Genomic DNA, 18,197 nt, shown 5'->3' with positions numbered 1-18,197 from the left:
GTTTTAGATGAAAGATGAAAATCACTGAAAAGGTTAGCCAGCTGTAGGGATCGAACCCACATCTTCTGGATTACCGTAATCGGATTACCGTAATCTGGATTACCGTACGGTAATCCAGAAGATGTGGGTTCGATCCCTACAGCTGGCTAACCTTTTCAGTTACTTTCATCTTTCATCGTTGATTTCTTAGGCAACTTGAGGCTTTGTTTGTATCTGTCCCTTCTATGTTGTTCCAGCCTCAGAACATCAGTTTCTCTCTTGTTCAACAGGAGTTTTAGTTTTGTGACAGACGCCTGGCGTACGCTATGTGTTAGCATTTAGCAGGGTTAGCAGCACAAGGCACTTTCGCGGCCTACGCGCACTAAATGTGGCACCTAAAGCTACACGAACACGATCTTTCAAGAACGCAACAAGCCAAGTGAAGCCAAAACAATCCGCCCAGTCCAACGCCATCGGTGTCGTGTCGTCTTTTGTGAGTGGGTGTTGCAAACTGGAACTCAGTTGTCTCGCATGCCACGAGTACGGAATGCAAGTGTACGCACGCTAAATTCGCGAAATAGCGTACGTACTCTGGGCGCTAAACTTGCGTTGCGTTCGACGGATGCGCAAGTGTCAGCAACGCTATTTCCTAGCTATTTCCTGGCGTACGCCACAATAAAACTTCCTATTGACGAAAATAATTATTGTACACGTACCTTTGCACCTTCATCCTCGTCGTCTTCGGCAGGGTCATAGTGTTCGGCGAAGACTGAAAATGTACAGTTAATGAAGTGAGACGTCATGTAACACATTAGCGCTGCCCATGAGCCTGCATCAACTACGTCGAAAATTCGCCGGAAACACGCGCAATAGTGAAAGGTGGGTGAACGTCCACTGCGCTTTTGTAGGGCTGAGATCCAGCGGAAGCTTTTTAGTATAGTGGTGCGTTTTATTTGTTAGTCTTTTTTAATAAAAAGCTACGAGAGCAGCATGGATGCTATTTTGCAGGTGCGTTTCCTGCAGGTGGGTACCCTTTCGAAGAGTATATAACCACTAGATGACCAATTGCCTAAACTTCATTAACTAGCTCTTTCATTAGGGGCTTTTGGGCAAAAGTGAAACAGCAGCATGGAAAACAATCCTCGTTGAAAGACATTCTATATTTTTAAAAATCCTGGAACTGGTACGAACGTTGAAATATGGCCTATATTTAAAGAGTGGATTAATGAGTTTTAGGTAATTTACAGCGCTTTGGTAACATATGTGTACTGTTTCTGTACGAGTCTATCTTTGTTTTGTTTTTATGTGTTATTATATGTATTAGGTAGTTTTAGCAAACCGCTGGTAAGGTTATCGTGCCTATCGGAACCCATCGCAGTCGTGTGTGACTCAGAACATTATCCACTGATTGGTTCCGGCTGATACGGTTCGACGCAAGCCACGTTATCAACGGATTGCTAGAACTCTACCGTTATGAGCATATACCTATGTCTGAAATTATCCACTCACAACAAATATAATTTGAACAGCCAGTGCTGGCCTTGATGGTTTTACGAAATTAATTTAATCATAAAATATGCACAAAAGCCTCGAGACCTCTAACCAGCAAAAAGATAAAAATGGAAATCGCGGGCAGCTTGTATAGCACATAAGATACTGAAAAAAAAAAAAAAAAAAAGAAGAAAACTGAAATCTCCCTGGGTCCTGCGGAGTTTCATTTTCGTTCACCCTTCTCCGTCGTATCCAATCCCAGTAATCAGTGCACTGGCCGCCGTGCCGCACTGCGTGATGTACCCTCATTTTGTGATGCAATGAGATCGGGTAAAGGTTATCTTTGACAGCAAGCTCTCGTATAGGGTTCCGGGACATTTGACCGAACGTCGTTTGGTCGATTTTTTATTGGTTCACTTGGGGCATTCATGAAACAAAAAATAAGAAGAAAACAACAAACGAAAGCTTCAGTTCTAAATGCCGTTATCCTAAGGAATATTTTCCTCTGTGTAATCCGCTTGTCCATAAACACATTCCTCATCATAACCCGCTTTTTTCGCATCCAGAAAGCCATCCAAGAGCCTGGGTTGTTCACCCTCTCCAGTTGGACAACGTGATAGGTTTTTCCGCTCTGACAGATAGTGACTAAACATGGCATACGTGCCTTTCACCCCTAACCCCCAACACTTAGTCAAATAATAATTGATGTCAATTGTCAAATAATAAACATTTCTGACAAATAAATAATAAATAAATGACATTCTTAAACGATATATTCGCGTCGAACGTGAACAAATTTTAACAATGCATTATTAATGTTTGTATAGTTAACTGACCATTGTATAGGAGAACAGTTTTAGTTTACTTTCCACCTATGTGCAAGTGAACCTAAATTTGGTTCTTGCAACATACATGTTACCTAATTAAGCCCTTCGAAGCTTCGACAATAGAAGCCGGGGGCACCAGCTCTCGTGGCATAGTGGTTTGGATGATCGCTTTCCACGCCGAGACTTTGAGGTGACACGGGTTCGAATCCTGTCACCGGCTGTGCTGTCTCAGGTTTTCCCTGGGTTCTCCGAAGACTTTCCAGACGAATGTTGGCACAGTTCCCTCTGACGTCGGCTCAGGACACATACTAACCCCCCTGTCCCCCACTCCTTCCTGCTGTCCTCCCTCCATCTGCCCATGTCTGTACGTCGCTCATAGCCACAGTTGCTTCGTGGCGCTACCACGGATATAAAAAAAAAGGAAAAAGAAGACGGGGAGCAGATCTTTGTATTTTGCCTACGTTTTCTTTTTTGGTAGCGTGCATGTGTAGCGATGTCAGACTGCAGATGCATACACCAAACAAGGCTGGACTAAGGTTTTGTATGGCTGTTAATTTAATATCTTTATTTTGTACCATGGCGAAATTTCCTCCTTAGCGCCCACAGACTTCTGAGTGGCTTTCGCGCACATTATAGCTATCCCATTTCAGATCGTTCCCATTAAATACGTCGCCAGCAACGAGAAGGGTGCTAGAAGAACACAGACTAACTGCTGCTCCCAAGCTGAGGCCATTTTCTTCAATATGTGTCCTACTGGTTCGCCGACCTCTTCCGCATTGTTCTATTCAGCTTGCTATTCGTGAATGACAAAGGTCTGCAAATAACCAGTGGTCTCCCCTCTTCAGCTGAAAAAAAAAAAAAAAAGGAAGCAAAAACGAAAACAAAAAGAAGCAGAGGACACTGATTGCCTGCTTCGTATGCTCGGGTATAAGAGGTGCTAAGGACTCCCTTCGAACAAGTCTTTCGAACAAACGGCGTCGATCAAGTGGCTTTCGACCAAGCAACGTTCGATCAAACGCCATCGATCAAACGGCGTTCGACCAAATGGGCGGACGCCCTCGTATAGCAAGCGTTGCCGTAAGCGAATTCCCTGACCAAAACAAAAGGGAAACTTGGTGCCTGCTGCTTCGTTTTGATACAACCCAGATCCTTCAGAAAACAGATCATTTATGATGAAATTAGTAAAACTTTTCTGCCCCTGAGCTTGTCGTATTGGAGAACAGCTACTCGCGGCAACGTTGCTGGGGCGGGGCCACTCAACCAGTCATTCGCGCTCGCGATTCACTGCGCATCGTGCCGGCACTTGTCCGCGATTTTCCCTGACCTTGAGCTGCGTTTTTGGGAAATTCCTTGACAATCCTCCGACTTTTCCAGTCACATCAAAATTCCCTGATAATTCCCAGTTTTCCAGTTGGTAGACACCCTGTCAACTGTACTCGCTTCCTTCATCTCTTGATATTTTTTCATCATCATGTACATCATTTAGGTGGCATATCTTTTCTCATTTTTCGGAACTTTCTTTTCTTTGACTTTTTCTGATAATTTCCCTTTTGTTGCCGTGCGATTGTATGTGTTTCTCACATTACAGTGTGCGTGTGCTCTTTTCTTGTTTTCAATTCGTCATGTACATTGTTTTTTCATGTACAGTTTTTTTTCTTTTTGTGATTGCATAAATCGTGTCTTGTCTGTATTTGCATATTGTATTTGTATGTATATTGTGTCTATTGGTAGTGCATTGTATTGTATTTGTGTGCGCCAACATTAGGGTCGTCACGACCGTTCTTGGGCACCAATAAAACATTATTATTATTATTATTAACTATAACGAACGAACTATACAGGTTGTTTGCTCTAATGTGTCCAGAAATTTTATTCAAAGCGAGCGATAAAACAGAAACGAGCGCTACTTTTCAGCTACTTGACTAAGAAACAGGTGCGCTGCTACTAGTGAAGCAGTACCTGTTTCTTACTCAAGTAGCAGAAAAGTACCAGTTGCTTTTCTTTTATCGCTCGCTTTAAACATAGTTTCTGGACACGTTAGAGCGAACACCCTGTATAACGAACTATAACTATAACGAAGTGTATCTATCGACTTCGTATCTACGAAGTAACGCTTTCGTCGGCAGTACAAAGCGGGGGAGCATCGTGAACTGCGGAACAGTTAGGCAGTGCATTGAGATGGATTCAACACGGCGAAGAGGCAAGAGCGGCCGCGCTTAAAAACGAAACTTCGCAGCACGCGCGGAGATTTTGTAATCACCGCTCTTTTTTCTTTTTACTGCACCAACAGCTTTCTAATCTAAACCACAGACATATTTTTGTTAATTCATTAAATTCCTTCTCTACAATCGTTAAGGCTAGCGCTGGCTGTTCTAATTGTGTTAGGTCTGAGCAGGTCACGTATGCAAGTGCAGTTTTGGAAGGACAACCGCAACTTGGATTTATATGATAACTTTGGCGCCATTCTCGAGACGCACCCTGTACGTATGTAAACACATATTTCGATCTCCTGTTGGATACAAAGAGAAAATGTGGCAGAATTCGGAATTCATCTTCGCTTCTTTATTGGAGCGAGAAAAGAGAGAGGAAAAATGGAGGAAGAACTCACCTGACTTCCGCCGAGAAAATCTTTGCGGTTCTGCAAAGAATAAAAGAGCCAGATTTAAAAAAAAAGTACCTATCTATTCGTAGCAAACCCTTCAAATGGAAAAACAAACAAATATCTATACTTTCTCAGTCACTCCCAAGACAAGCAACCTTCCGTATTTTTTTTTTTTTTTTTTTCACTCCGCACGGGATAACTCTTGACATTTGACGTCGGAATTGATATGCACACTCTAGAGAATAAGACAAAGACTAGATTGCCCCGTCCCACGCGAAACAAAATCTCCCTCCGGTTGCGATATATCGACATTTCCTTTCTTCCCTTATTCATCCCACTAAAACCAGAAGCGGGAACAGACCCTCTCGCACGTGTCGATATCGAATCAGAATGGGCCAGCACCACTGTTGGGAATCGCAGCCATACAACGGGCAGAAGTGCAGTGTTGACGACAGGAAGAAAGCAGACGATGCATCCTCTCTCGAAAAAAACAAAGGTACAAATCGATGTCCCAGTTCGGAGGCTACGTGAAAGAGCGCAATAGAATGCTTCGATCGCGCTCGCCGTGTCCCGGAGGAAAACGAGATGCACATAGTACGTCGAACACGGACGAGAAGGAAAATAAGTATATACAGCACACCAGAGCTGTCACGCTGTGGTAGGGAGATACGTCACAAGCGGAGGCGGAGCCTCGGCGCCCAGGACAACTTTGTAAACAACAACAACCCATTACTGAGTGGCTACTGGCCATTACTGGCCAGCCTTTCCTCGCCGGGAATGGGATATGGACCGATTCGAATCTTCTCGGTGTTGTCTGTTTCTGGAGTTTTCTTATTTTCTCCTTCAACGAATGGAACAAGCACTCACTCTGTTCACATTCTCTCAGCGTCAGAACCAATGATAATCTCAGGATTTTCATCTGGAGGAGGGGGGTGACGCCCATATCTGCTGCTTTTGTGGCGTTCTTGGGCTTTCTGGGGGGTATTTTGTTTTTGTTTTGCTGCTGTTGTTCTTTTTTTCTGGAAGGGGGGGGGTGGAGTTGCAAGATTTTGGTGGACATTAGGGGGTCGCGACGAAAATACCTGCTCAGAACCGTTACTTTAAATCACGAAGATAACAGAACGCTGTCTTCAGCTCTCTCACGACGCTCAGAGCCACTGTCCAAAATAGACGAATTTCAATTATTTCTAATTTAATTTTATTGGCAGCAGCTTCACACTGTGTGTAACATCACTTCAGTAGATTCCGACTTTTGCTCTGCCGACTATATAAGCAAAGATAAAACTTGCCGACTACTTCTTATCGAAACAGACCTCGATCAACTTTACTCAAGCCAGTCCATACTTGCTTCACCGTCAAACCGAAACCGGATACGAAGAGGTAGTCCGTAATAAAATATAATAAATAAATAAAATACAACTCCAATCTCAAAACCACTTGATGGGTCCAGACCGTGTAAGTTCCACAACGGAACTGAAGCTCGTGTCTTCGCCATCTTATGACATTGCAATTTTCGTCATTGATTTCTGAGAAGTATGACGTGCCCAATCTGCGCACGCGTCTGGCAACCTTGCTCTTCGAAGGTCCATTTCCGTCTCCTCGCCGCAGCGTCTGGCTGCCTTCCAACGTGGGGCGGAGAGCGGAGACGCGCGCTGCTTCCACGGGACGAACGCCAGCTACAGTTCCCAGTGACGTCACCTACTCTTGGGCAATCCGAAACTACCAAGTTTTGTGGGTTATAAACTCGGAAATTCGTGAAAACGCGGAACGTTCATTGACACAGTTTGTTTTGCGTACTGTGTCTTATAGAGCGACGTTGATTTATAACACGTTTTCGTTCTTTTCCTTTTCTTTTTTTCTTGTAGTCCGTACTAGAAATAGTCGCAGTAGCCCATAGTTTTGGTCCGACTTTTGGTCCTATCGGCACAGTTCCGACGGCACTGGACGGATTACCCTCCTCCTCCTCGCCGCCAGGCAGGCAGGGGGAGGGAGGGAGAGATAACCATGGAGAAAATATACATGCATGGCGGCTTGCTTTATCGCCGAAGCAAAACGGTGGATCCGGTGTCGCGCGCGTCGTCCTCTCATCATTAGAGCGTTTGGCTTTCGCGACGATGTCTCGGATTACGGTGTACTACAAGACACTCTATATTATATAGCATAAATCACAAAATACGAGCGAGAAGGAGACTGCTGCGGTTCGTGTCGTCACGACCACGTCGTAAGAAAGCAAACACCTATGAAGGTGTACAAGAGCGTGGCGCATCAAATTGCACGTCGGGTGGTGATTTAGCGAGAAACATGACTGAGAAACCGCGAGATAACAAAGTTGCGGCAGAGGCAGGCCTCCATGTTGCAGCAAAAGCTAAAAAGAGACAAGAGGCACTAAAAAAAAAAAAAAAAGGAGAAGAAGAAAGAACAAGAAGCATTACTCCGTCAGCTTGACGTGTCCTGTGACGACGAAAATACGTGACGTCGCTGCCCATATAGTGGTGCGTAACGGATGGGTTCTCATAGAGCGGGTACGTGCCCGCACTAGAACAGGTGATTCAGTACCCGCTGCGACTTTTCCAACACGTGCAGTGCGGCAATAGGAGCATAATAGGAGCATAAGAAGATATAATAAAGAGCGTAATAATAGATTAATTAGAATAATTGATAATCGATTTTAATCTTTTAAATATGTAAATTTAAATATCGTGTAATATTTAAATAAATAATTGACTAGAATAATATATGAGCAGAATAAAAGATTTTTCCAACACGTGTAGTGCCGCGATTATAAGAGCATAATAAGAGCATCATACGGCCATGTTCTGTATGCTAAGGTCACTACAGTTACACTGGCCTTCACTGGGTTCACGACACTGAAAATGTACTAGTATTAGTTATACCCACTACAAAAAAAAGGAAAAGGGGGCACTTTTAGTCCATTTGTGGACTAGGTGCATTCGCACAGCCATTAGTCTTTTGGGGGACCAAATGCACCGAAGTCTATGCGAATATTAGGAACTATTTGCAGTTGGTGAGTAATCTCAATGAACTAAAATGGAAGATGTCATTGCTCCCCCAGTAACTAAATTTTTTATACAGCTTAATATGAAATATATACTATCTTCCGTGTCAGTACTACTGAGTATTCTTAAAGCAAGGAACACAGACAACAGAGGAAGAAAAACAAACAAACAAATAAACAAACTGTTGACGGGTGAACAAGCGGCGTGCTATTTTGGGACGGGATTTGTCAAATCTGAAGTGCGAAAAACCAGCAAGGCAGAAAGGAAAAAACGCGATAGTGATTAAAATCGACGTGCCTCAAATATCATTTTTTCTCTTCTTTTATTTTCTTTTTCTTTTCACCATCCCCTCATCCGAAATGGAAGCCGGAGTGGTCGCACATATTAAGGTCATCCATAAAGGCTTGCCCGACGTGAGGGGCGACAGGATGACATCTGCCCGGATGACGCCCCATATATGAAAGTTTCCCTCTCCCTTTCTCGCTTTCAGAATTTGGCAGCACATCTATGACGTTTCTGTTGTCGCGCACGTGATTTCACTTCAGAGCACACCGTCATATACGTCGTGCCAATTTATCCCTGCAAGTTAATATCGCTAGTACACCGACTGGCATCCATTTTCGAAATGAAATATATCCTCCTCGCGAAGTGGTACAGAAAGCTATCACGAAAATAAACAGTCCCCGAGAGATTCTGTGCACGCATTATTTTCGTCTACGCGCCATGTCTCACGCGAGCAATGGAAGTCCGCGAGGTTATGGTTATAGGCGTTAACAAATCTGGTTTACGACTCTGGCGTGTACTTTCCAGTAGTGGCGCTGGGATGGCAGAACCGACAAGCTTCATACATTAATAAGTTTTCGCGTTCGGCTTCAAGCTTACACATTCCTCTGCGCCACATCCAAAACAACCCGATCCACTGAAGGGAAAACGTTATCGATTACTGGTTCGGTAGTCAATTCACTCTTCCTGGCGACCACAAAAAGTGTCCCGACCACAGGCGGATGTAGGAAGGTGACCTGCGCGCTTAAAAGTGAACTTCACCGCATAGCACGCTCTTAGTCAACCATCATCTCCAATGATATCGTCATCTGCCCAGATTTGTTGAAAGCGGGAGGCGTACGCCTTTTTTGTGACACTTATGACGTTCGTAATCGTCACAAAAAAGACGTACGCCTCCGGTTTTCAACAAATCAGGGCAGATAATATCATTCGAGATTATGGTTGGCCAGGAGCGTGCTATGCTGTGAAGTTCATTTTTAAGAGTGTGGATGTCCTAACCACATTCTCAATTCCTGCCGTCACCATGTGCTTGTACAGAGCTTAAGCAGCGTATGTAGCACGCTGTCCTGGACCGGACTCCACCCCCCACCCCACCCCCCTCAGAAAAATCTTGCAACCGCCCCAGGTCCTGAGCCCTCAAGGACAGGCTTATGCCAGATGTAACGTAGACATGGCAGTTCGAACGGCATCACCGACAGCTCGCTTTCTAACAACCTGTCACACAACAATACGGTAACATACATATACCGCAGCACTTGACAGAGCATGCACTCGACGCATTCCAGCACAGCAACATTCCTATGACAAAACGCTTTCCACACCGACACTCTTCCTTCCGTTCTCATTTCACAAAACAAAACAAAGGCATCCAGAAGAAGACCTCTGAACACAACCACAAGGCACGACGAAAAAATCCCGAATGCGACGCGAAGAGGCCACAAGTCGCGTTCAATCCAAGCTCACCGAAGTTGATGTCATAATCTCCTTCGCCGTCGTCCCAAGTGGGAGACAGAAGAAGGTCGCGTGACAAACGCCGCACCTCGGGTCCCAGCATCCGCACACAGGACTATAACACGGGCCGTTCGCTCGACTACCGACGAGTCGAGTCTCATCGGCGCCGCGCTTCTGGCTCTTCCCCGTACTGCTCGCCAGGGTCCGCGACGCTCCCGATCGATGCGGGATACGAAGGGAAAATAGGGAAGGATGTATAGGGAGGACGTCATGCCTTCACTGTCTGTACGTGCTTGTGCGATGCTGATGAAGCGATCATTCGTTAACGACAGTTATTTTCAGGGGACGTAAATATATAGGGATCGATAGAGACGCGCCAAATCCGTGCGTACACGTCTCTTTCGTACCTGGCCGAATTCTCGACCGCGTTAGATCCATGGTGATGACACAACAGGTGCCAGAATCGGGGAGCTTTTGGGTGATAGGGGCCGCTCTACCAAAATGATACACTCTTAAAAATGAGTTTCACCACATAGCACGCTCCTACACTCTTAGAAAGAGAGAGAGAGGGGGGGGGTCGAGGTAGCTTGCCGTTGTTGGCCACACTCAAGTGAACATCGTCACGACTATAGCAAAAAAATAAATAAAAAAATAAAGGAAAGTGGAAGATGAGTGAGATGGGAGAAACAGAACTTCACTGCACAGCACGCTCCTAACCAACCATCACCTCGAATGATATCGTTATCTGCCCTGATTTGTTGAAAACGGGAGGTGTACTCCTTTTTTGTGTGTGACAAATATGAACAGCATAAGTGTCACAAAAACGCGTACGCCTCTTGTTCTCAACAAATCGAGGCAAATGACGATATCACTCGAGATGATGGTTGGCTGGGAGCGTGCTATGCGGTGAAGTTCATTTTTAAGAGCGTAGTCAACCATCATCCCGAATGACAAGGTTCTCGCAGCTCATTTGTTGAAAACGGGAGGCGGAGCCTATTTTGTATTAAATATGCACGTGCATAATGATAAAGTAGGCTCCGCCTCCAGTTTTCAACAAATCGAGGACGAGAACGTTGTCATTCGAGATGATGGTTGACTAGGAGCGTGCTACGTGGTGAAACGCATTTTTTTAAGAGTGTACGATAAAGGAGGTCATCAAATCGAATACCAGCAAAGTAATGTCTAGCCTCTTCGAATGTATCAGACGAATGGCTCATCCCGTTTTGTGGAGCTCTCATCGTGGGCTCCTTACGAGCTTTGCTGGCTATTTTTGACGAATCGGACAACGGACAAAACTGACAGACGGAGGCGTCCGAACGCTCAACTATGTCCCTGTACTACGTCAATAGACTCCAAGCTGTCAATGTATTTTCGTACCCAACTTGCTACGAGAAAGTTGTGGTACCACCATGTTTCCCATCAAGTATTGGAAGGTCATGTTTTAAGGATAACATCTGCAGAGGCAGATAATCAGGGGAAGGGGGGGGGGGGTCCGATCTTTCCAGCACCCCCTTCAAGCTCTGTCGTCACCGAGTGCTTCAAATGGTCTTAGGCAGTGTATGTATGCTGTCCTAGACACACCCTCCCTTTTCAGAAAACTTCTGGATCGTATACGTTCATGCAAATCATACACTTTGAAAGCGGCTTCACCTGAGCAAGGACTACCCGCGTCCCCCTCCCCCCCAACTTAAGTTTGATTGCCTATTGCGTTTCACTCCGTTACCTTCCAAACCCCATTACCTTAGACGTCTATACAACGCGTTGCCCACAATGCCCCAACACTTCCGAGCCACGCGTAGCGGCACCCAGGTAAGCGGAACGTCAAGGATAATCACGTCTACCTCGCATCTACGCGTTCCATGTCACTTAACCTCAATCTAGAAGCCACAAGCATGCAGCGAGAAGCAGCAAAAAGCAAGGCACATTCCGCGTTCCTCAAGTAGCAGCCTTAGATCAACCCCCAGAGAGAAGGAACACCGCACGTCGGATCAACAAGTGCTCGTCTGTAGACAGCACACGAAGAAGGCGAAAAATAAGGAAAGACGCTAGGGGGCGATGAACCGCTGCCGCTTATGAGGAGCGTGACTCAAGAGGGTTTGGAGAGTAATATCAACAAGTTGCTGCACGAGGGCTTCATTTTATGGTAGAACCAGTCACCAGAAGGCAGAAGGACCGCTGCAAAAGACATTGTCCAATGTCCACAGACTTGACAATACTTGAGCGGATCACAGGACGAGAAAATATTTTCGCAGACGACGATTACAGACTGTCGTCTGCTTCGAATAAATAGGTTGCATCGCACTGCTGGCGTTTGAGGAAGAGCATGTGGCCATGTTGTGGAGCGGTCTTGCGCATCGATTCCACACAAGTTATGTCGCAAGCTGTACACACGCCCATATAGCTCGGAAAATACATGCCAGGTCGTTGACGTGCTCAATCTTTGGAAACCCTGCGTACATTTACAATTCCTAGTTCCCTGTTAAGTGTAGAATGTAGTAGTCCTTTTTGGTTTTCTTTTCGCCGTGTTCGAACAGCTTTCTTTGTCGTATAGTTTTCGTTGATAGTTTGCAGTCTACTAAAGCTTCATACTATTCTGTCAATCTCGAATCGCTTCAGATGTCGGTCTCACCACGTAGCCTATTAATTCAGCATTTGTATGATGGTATTTGGACTGATTATGAAGTGCTACCGGTAACGTATGGCATATTCGCGATAAATGACTGCTTATAGTTGACAATGTCAAATGTCTTGCAAAGTACTCGTATAACATCGCTAAAGTTTAGTATGATACTGTAGCCATGCTGTACTGATTTCTTAACACGAAATTACTGCTCCCCTACTTCTATATTGTCGATTAGCAGGTAATGTTGCTTCCTCTGCAGCTTCGTCATTCCTCACTCGAATATACTAAATGATACACAATTTAGTACATGCGTGTAGGGTGCGTCTAAGGTTCAATTGCAGTAATATATTACTGAAATTGAACCTTGCATTAACCATGTCGTCTACGTCACATGTTCACTGGTATAGTTGGAATAACATTCAAACGGTTAGGAGTATTTAGTTTTAATGACAAGCTTCCGTGCAGACTCTGCACTTCATTACCTGATGATTAAGTGCACAGCCTGTACGAAAGCCTGACATTAAAACTAGATGATCCTGAAAGTTTAAATTTTGTTCGGCCTACCTCCTTCGCGTACTCGGCTTTGTATTTTGTCTATCTACATATTATGCACGGGCACTTAAATCTCAGAACAACAACCGCTGTTTCAAATCGAGCAGACACGTACTCGACATCAAGGAGTTCTTTGCCCTTTAACAAAAAGCAATGCAGACCCATTTTTCGCTCCTTCGCATTTTATGAAGCCGTTTATGCCATAATGAATAAACCCGCTGCATTGAGTATGAATCAAACGTGTTCGTTGACTCGTGAGCGGAAAATCGCGGGAATTTATTTTCGGCCGCGCCAATAAACCGAGATGGGAAACCGGCGTGCACATAAGAAAAAGTAAACCGAGAAGCTTGTTTGTCGAAAACAACTGGCGCGCATGTGCCAAACTGGCGAGGCAACCGCGTATTTGCATCAACGTTTTCGAAAAGACGATAACAAGAGAAGCGTTAATGCTCTCAGTTCCCTTCAGGATAGCAAGGAGCGCCGTAATTGTTTTTTTTTTTTTCCGAATTCGCAACACAACGAAGACACAATGAAGTCGCAGGAATGAAAGAGGAAACCACACGCTAAACGAAGTCAACGTGACCGGAAAAAGTTCGATAAAAGCGGAAGTGCCAGATAAACGGTTACTATAGGCTCGGAAGTGCGCGGAAAGCTTGTAGGAGTCATAAAAAAAAACATTCAATCAACCAAATAAATACTGGTGCTGAGTATATTGGCATTCTTTTAATTCGTGTGTAATAAAAACAAATAAGAAAGGAACGCGAAGGAAGGCGCATACTCTTAAAACGTACCTTTTCTGCAACGCACGCTCCTACAGCCAACGATCATCCCGAATGGCATCGTATTCTCCCCTATTTGTTGAAGACGGGAAGTGTGCGCCTTTTTGTGGCAATTAACATAACTGCATTCCAAAAACAGAAGTTCACCACATAGCACGGTGAAGGCCAACCATTGCACAGAATACCTTTTTATCACACCAGATAGCGAGGGGTGTACGCTTCTTTTGGAACAGTGTTCGAAAAAAAAAAAAAAACGCGTACGTCTCCCGTTTTTAACCAATCCGGGGGCAGAACGATGTCATTCGGGATGGTGACTGGCTAAGAGCGTGCTATGTGGATGTGTCACACTTGAGTGCGGCCAACAACGGCAAGCTACCTCGACACCCCCCCCCCCCACACACACACACACAAAGGCGTACGCCTTTCATTTACAACAAATGAGGGGGAGAGAACGATGTAGAATTCGGGATGAGGTTGACTCCAAGCACGATACGCGGTGAAGTTCCATTTTCAGATTGTACACTCTAAAAACAGAACTTCATAGCACGCTGTGCGCCAGCCATTGCCACGGGTGATAGGGTTATCGCTTCTGATTCGAGGAGAGAGAGGGGGGCGTACGCCTTTTTGTGACAATTTGGATGTATGGTAATTGTCGCAAAAAGGCGTACGCCTCCCCGTCTCCTCGAATCAAAAGCGATAACCCTATCGTTCGCAACAATGATTGGCGCACAGCGTGCTATGCAGTGAAGCTCTGTTTTTAGAGTGTAGAAGGAGACGTGCTCACACGTGCGTTTTCAACAAATCTAGGGCGAGAACGTTGTCATTCGGGGTGATGGTTGGCTAGAAGCGTGCTATGTGGCGAAGTTCATTTTTAAGAGTGTAGTCACAGATGTGTTAGTGGCTTTCCACACTATCTACGCAGCAGGCCACAGGCTAGTTCTCCAGTGGGTTCCAGCCCATTGTGGCCGACAGCGCCGCAGAAGCAGCACTCTCGTATCGGAAACGGACCAGTATTGTTCTGCTGAGAGGAGACCGCCGTTCAATTCTGCGACGCCTAGTGACACCCCTGGCTTCCCACCAACGGACAACGGATATTCTTCCCCCCTCTATGTTGAGCAGAGTTGATCCAACGCTCGCTTTCCGCATGCCACGAAACACCTCTCGTCAAGATGCTGCATTAATCCACCGAATGCGCCTCGATGTGGCCTTTACAGCTCAGTGGCGTCACCGCTTGAGACAAGTTGACTCTCCCACCTGCTGCCACTGTGGTGCTCTTGAGGATCTGGAGTATATTCTTCTTCATTGCCCTCGCTACCAACCTTCCCGAACCACAGTCTCCGAGTCTCTTCGTCAGCTGGCTCTCGCCCCTTCTCCCTATCGAAATTGCTTGGTCCCTGGCCCAATCCAGCCCAGCAACGCTCTGCGCTCAAAGCTCTTCTGACATTTCTGGACACCATCGGACTTCGATCGTTATTGTGAAGGGGCTCGTTATTTTATTCCCCACATTCCCACCAGCAATGGGGCAGAGTATCGCCTGTGGCGATGAAACTCCCCACTCTCCAAGGTCAAAATAAAGTTGTTGTTTGACGTACTCTTTCTGTATCACAGTTTTGAGAGCTTGCAGCAAAAGCGGACGTTCTCGAAAAACTCTTTTTCGTGACGCTTTGCAGAGCATCAATGCATTCTCCATGTGCCCTTTGTTGCCAGCTGATATATCGATGCTCAGTAGTCTCCCTCTTTGTAAAACTGTTCCGTTCGGGAAACTCAAAAAGGGCAGCACGGGCACAAGAGGACAAAGCAGGGTCTACAAAATACGTAATTCCCATGCGAGAAGTAGAGTTCAACAAACGCACCAGTCGCAGGCGAAAGAAACGCGCAGAGAGAAACGTTGTCCTGTTTTTGGGATGAGGTCAAGAAAGGACACTTTTCCCAGCGCTCGAGGATCGATTCCGGAAGAGTAGGATGAACGGTCACGCCATTTGCAAGACTCCCCTTCCCCCTCTGTCTCTTCCCTATTTCGGGACTGATTAAAACTTGTAGCGAGACGCAGGGCACACGATCCCGGGGGGAGTGTGGCTTAGATTGCTCGGAACAGTGACCACGGATGAACTTACATTACAATTACAGTCTTGTGACCAGAAAGACGGGAGGTACCGCCGACGGGAGATACGATTACAAGTACTTGGACCGAAATGAGCTCCAAGACGGCATAGGAAACGTTCCAGTTCGCTGCAGCTAGTACTGCTGCTATGGGCGCGAAGTCAAACTTACCGAGATTAAATGGACACTGAAGTGCAAAAGTTTCTCCCCGCGGATTAAAAGGTGCCTTTTGCCTCGACATCAATTCACAAAGGAGGAACGGTTGACTGATTGATTGATTCGGTGCTTTTTTGTCGCAATAAGGTTCAAAAAGGAACGAGATTCATCGGTTGCGTCGATCGTCCATGATTTATGATCGATAGAAAAAACGCTATTTACACTTTCCCTCTCCTTCCCAAGAAGACCGACAATGCGGAGCGGTCTCCCATTAGTCTCCTCAAACGATATGTTCAATCGTCGCAGGCGATCGTCTGAGGAGACCAGTCGGAGGTCTCACCGCACTCTCGCGATTCTTGTCACGTGCAGAACTTTACTGAATAATGGCCCTTTTTCACAACGCTCCTGCGCATGCTCTGTGACCCTGACGGCAACAGAGAGGGTTCCCTACATATTCAATAGATGGCGCCGGCTGTGTTTCGGCGTGGCCGAACATGTTTCGCTGGACAGCCCCTATAGGATACGACGCTATGCTGTGCTATGCTGTGAAGTTCTGCTCTTGGAATGTAACATTTGCATGATTTATTATTGTCACGGATATTTTCAATATCCTCAAGGACGCGGATACACCTATTCCAGCAGGGCGGTTGCGGATGCTGTCGTGGATCTTACATGCGCGGGTACCTCGCGGATGCAAATACTGTCAATGAAATCCCCATATTGCCATTTTACTGTCTATCAATAGCAGAGTCAATTCAGAAGTAGAACTGCCTTGAATGTTTCTACGCATTCAATACGTGTTGCTGTACAGGTGCTAATGGCACGTTCACATGGGCCAACTTTCTGCACCAACTCAAGCCAACGTCTTAGAACCAACTTCAAGACGGTGCCATATCCTGGTTTACACATACCAACTCGTTAACTCCATCCGCAAACAACTTTACGGTAATCGGAGTGTACAGGTTCAAATCTAACTGCTCGTGCTTTTTTTTTTCTTTTTTCAAGTGTCATTATTCAAGCCTAAGTCGTTTTATATCGCCAGAAGATCACCAGTATGTAAAAAAAAGAAAAGGATATTGCTATTTTTATGTGGCGTTAGTAAAAACGGAAGCAAAATCAAATCCTTCCTTCATCCTCATACAAGAAACAGATTTTACTTTCAATTATGTAATGAGTACTGATTGGGCTCATGGAAACTATATCGGCAATGAAATTTAATGATCTTGGTTAGGTTTTCCAGCTTTGACGCGTGTGATACACCTTCTCTCCTGTAATTAATTATAGTCTTTTATGGACAATGATTGTTTCCATGATTGTGTAGTGCAGTGATTGTTGTAATGTTATGTACATGTTCATTCTTCGCTTTGTACCCCCGCTACTGTATGCCGCAAGGCGATGTAGAGCAGGGATGGGCAGTAATACTCATATTTTCTATTATAATACTAATACATATTACTTCCTAGAAATCGGTATTATAATACATAATACTAATACTTGTAATAATACATTGATACTTAACCTGGGGAGAAAGAAAGGAAAAGAACAGAAGAATTACTTAGATATATGCCCATATTACTTCCTAGAAATCGGTATTATAATACATAATACTAATACTTGTAATAATACATTGATGCTTAACTTGGGGAGAAAGAAAGGAAAAGAACAGAAGAATTACTTAGATATATGCTCATTACTTATCGAGACAATCATTCTCCAATGACGTTTTATTCACGCTTACATTTTTGCACATGGCCTGATCTTCCCGAATGAGATGAGATAGCGCTGATCAATTTGATCGCAGTGAGCAACTTGCTCTTCGATCTTCTCTCGAAGAAAGTAGTACTTGATGTCAATGTGCCTGCTCCGTTCTGATGTTATCTGGTTTTTGCCAAGAGAGATTGCTGCCCGGTTGTCAGCAAAAACCACGTGGTTTCCGTGTGAACTCTTGGGCCCCGATTTCTTCTGTGGTAATGCACCTCACGGTGATTGGCTAGAACACCACCAACTCTGCAAAGTTTTCGGTCGGCCACCGTTCGGCCACTCCAAAGTTGGTCATAGTTGTTGGAGAAAGTTGGCGCGCGTGAACGCACACTTATAGACTGTCGCGTTTTCTTGTTGCTTCACTGTCATCGCAACATACTGTGTGCTGCAGACTCTGGTATTCGTTACGTTTTCATCTATGCGACCGGCTTAATCCTTCTCCACTTCCTCCACACCACCGTCCTTAATGACGTGGACTTATCTGCGAAAGGCGGTAATAACCCCGCCGGATAATTGTCCCAGCTGTCAACAGTGGCCAAAAATAAACCGGAGCAATATATACAAAAAGATGGTGCA

At 45.2% G+C, this 18,197-nt stretch overlaps 1 protein-coding gene across 2 annotated transcripts in view; it reads right to left on the bottom strand.

Moving 5' to 3' along the window:
• Positions 1-18,197, bottom strand: part of LOC135399223 (cAMP-dependent protein kinase type II regulatory subunit-like) — a 110,309-nt gene that overhangs the window by 19,394 nt on the left and 72,718 nt on the right. For both annotated transcript variants that reach the window (XM_064631011.1, XM_064631012.1), the window contains exons 2-3: positions 4,906-4,935; positions 696-748 (exon numbers count right to left, since the gene is read on the bottom strand). In XM_064631011.1, coding sequence (XP_064487081.1) covers positions 696-748; positions 4,906-4,935 — 83 coding nt within the window. The remainder of the gene's footprint in view (positions 1-695; positions 749-4,905; positions 4,936-18,197) is intronic.

Source organism: Ornithodoros turicata, chromosome 6, assembly GCF_037126465.1.
Source record: "Ornithodoros turicata isolate Travis chromosome 6, ASM3712646v1, whole genome shotgun sequence".
Taxonomy (NCBI): domain Eukaryota; kingdom Metazoa; phylum Arthropoda; class Arachnida; order Ixodida; family Argasidae; genus Ornithodoros; species Ornithodoros turicata.
This window is presented reverse-complemented; position numbering and strand designations above follow the sequence as displayed.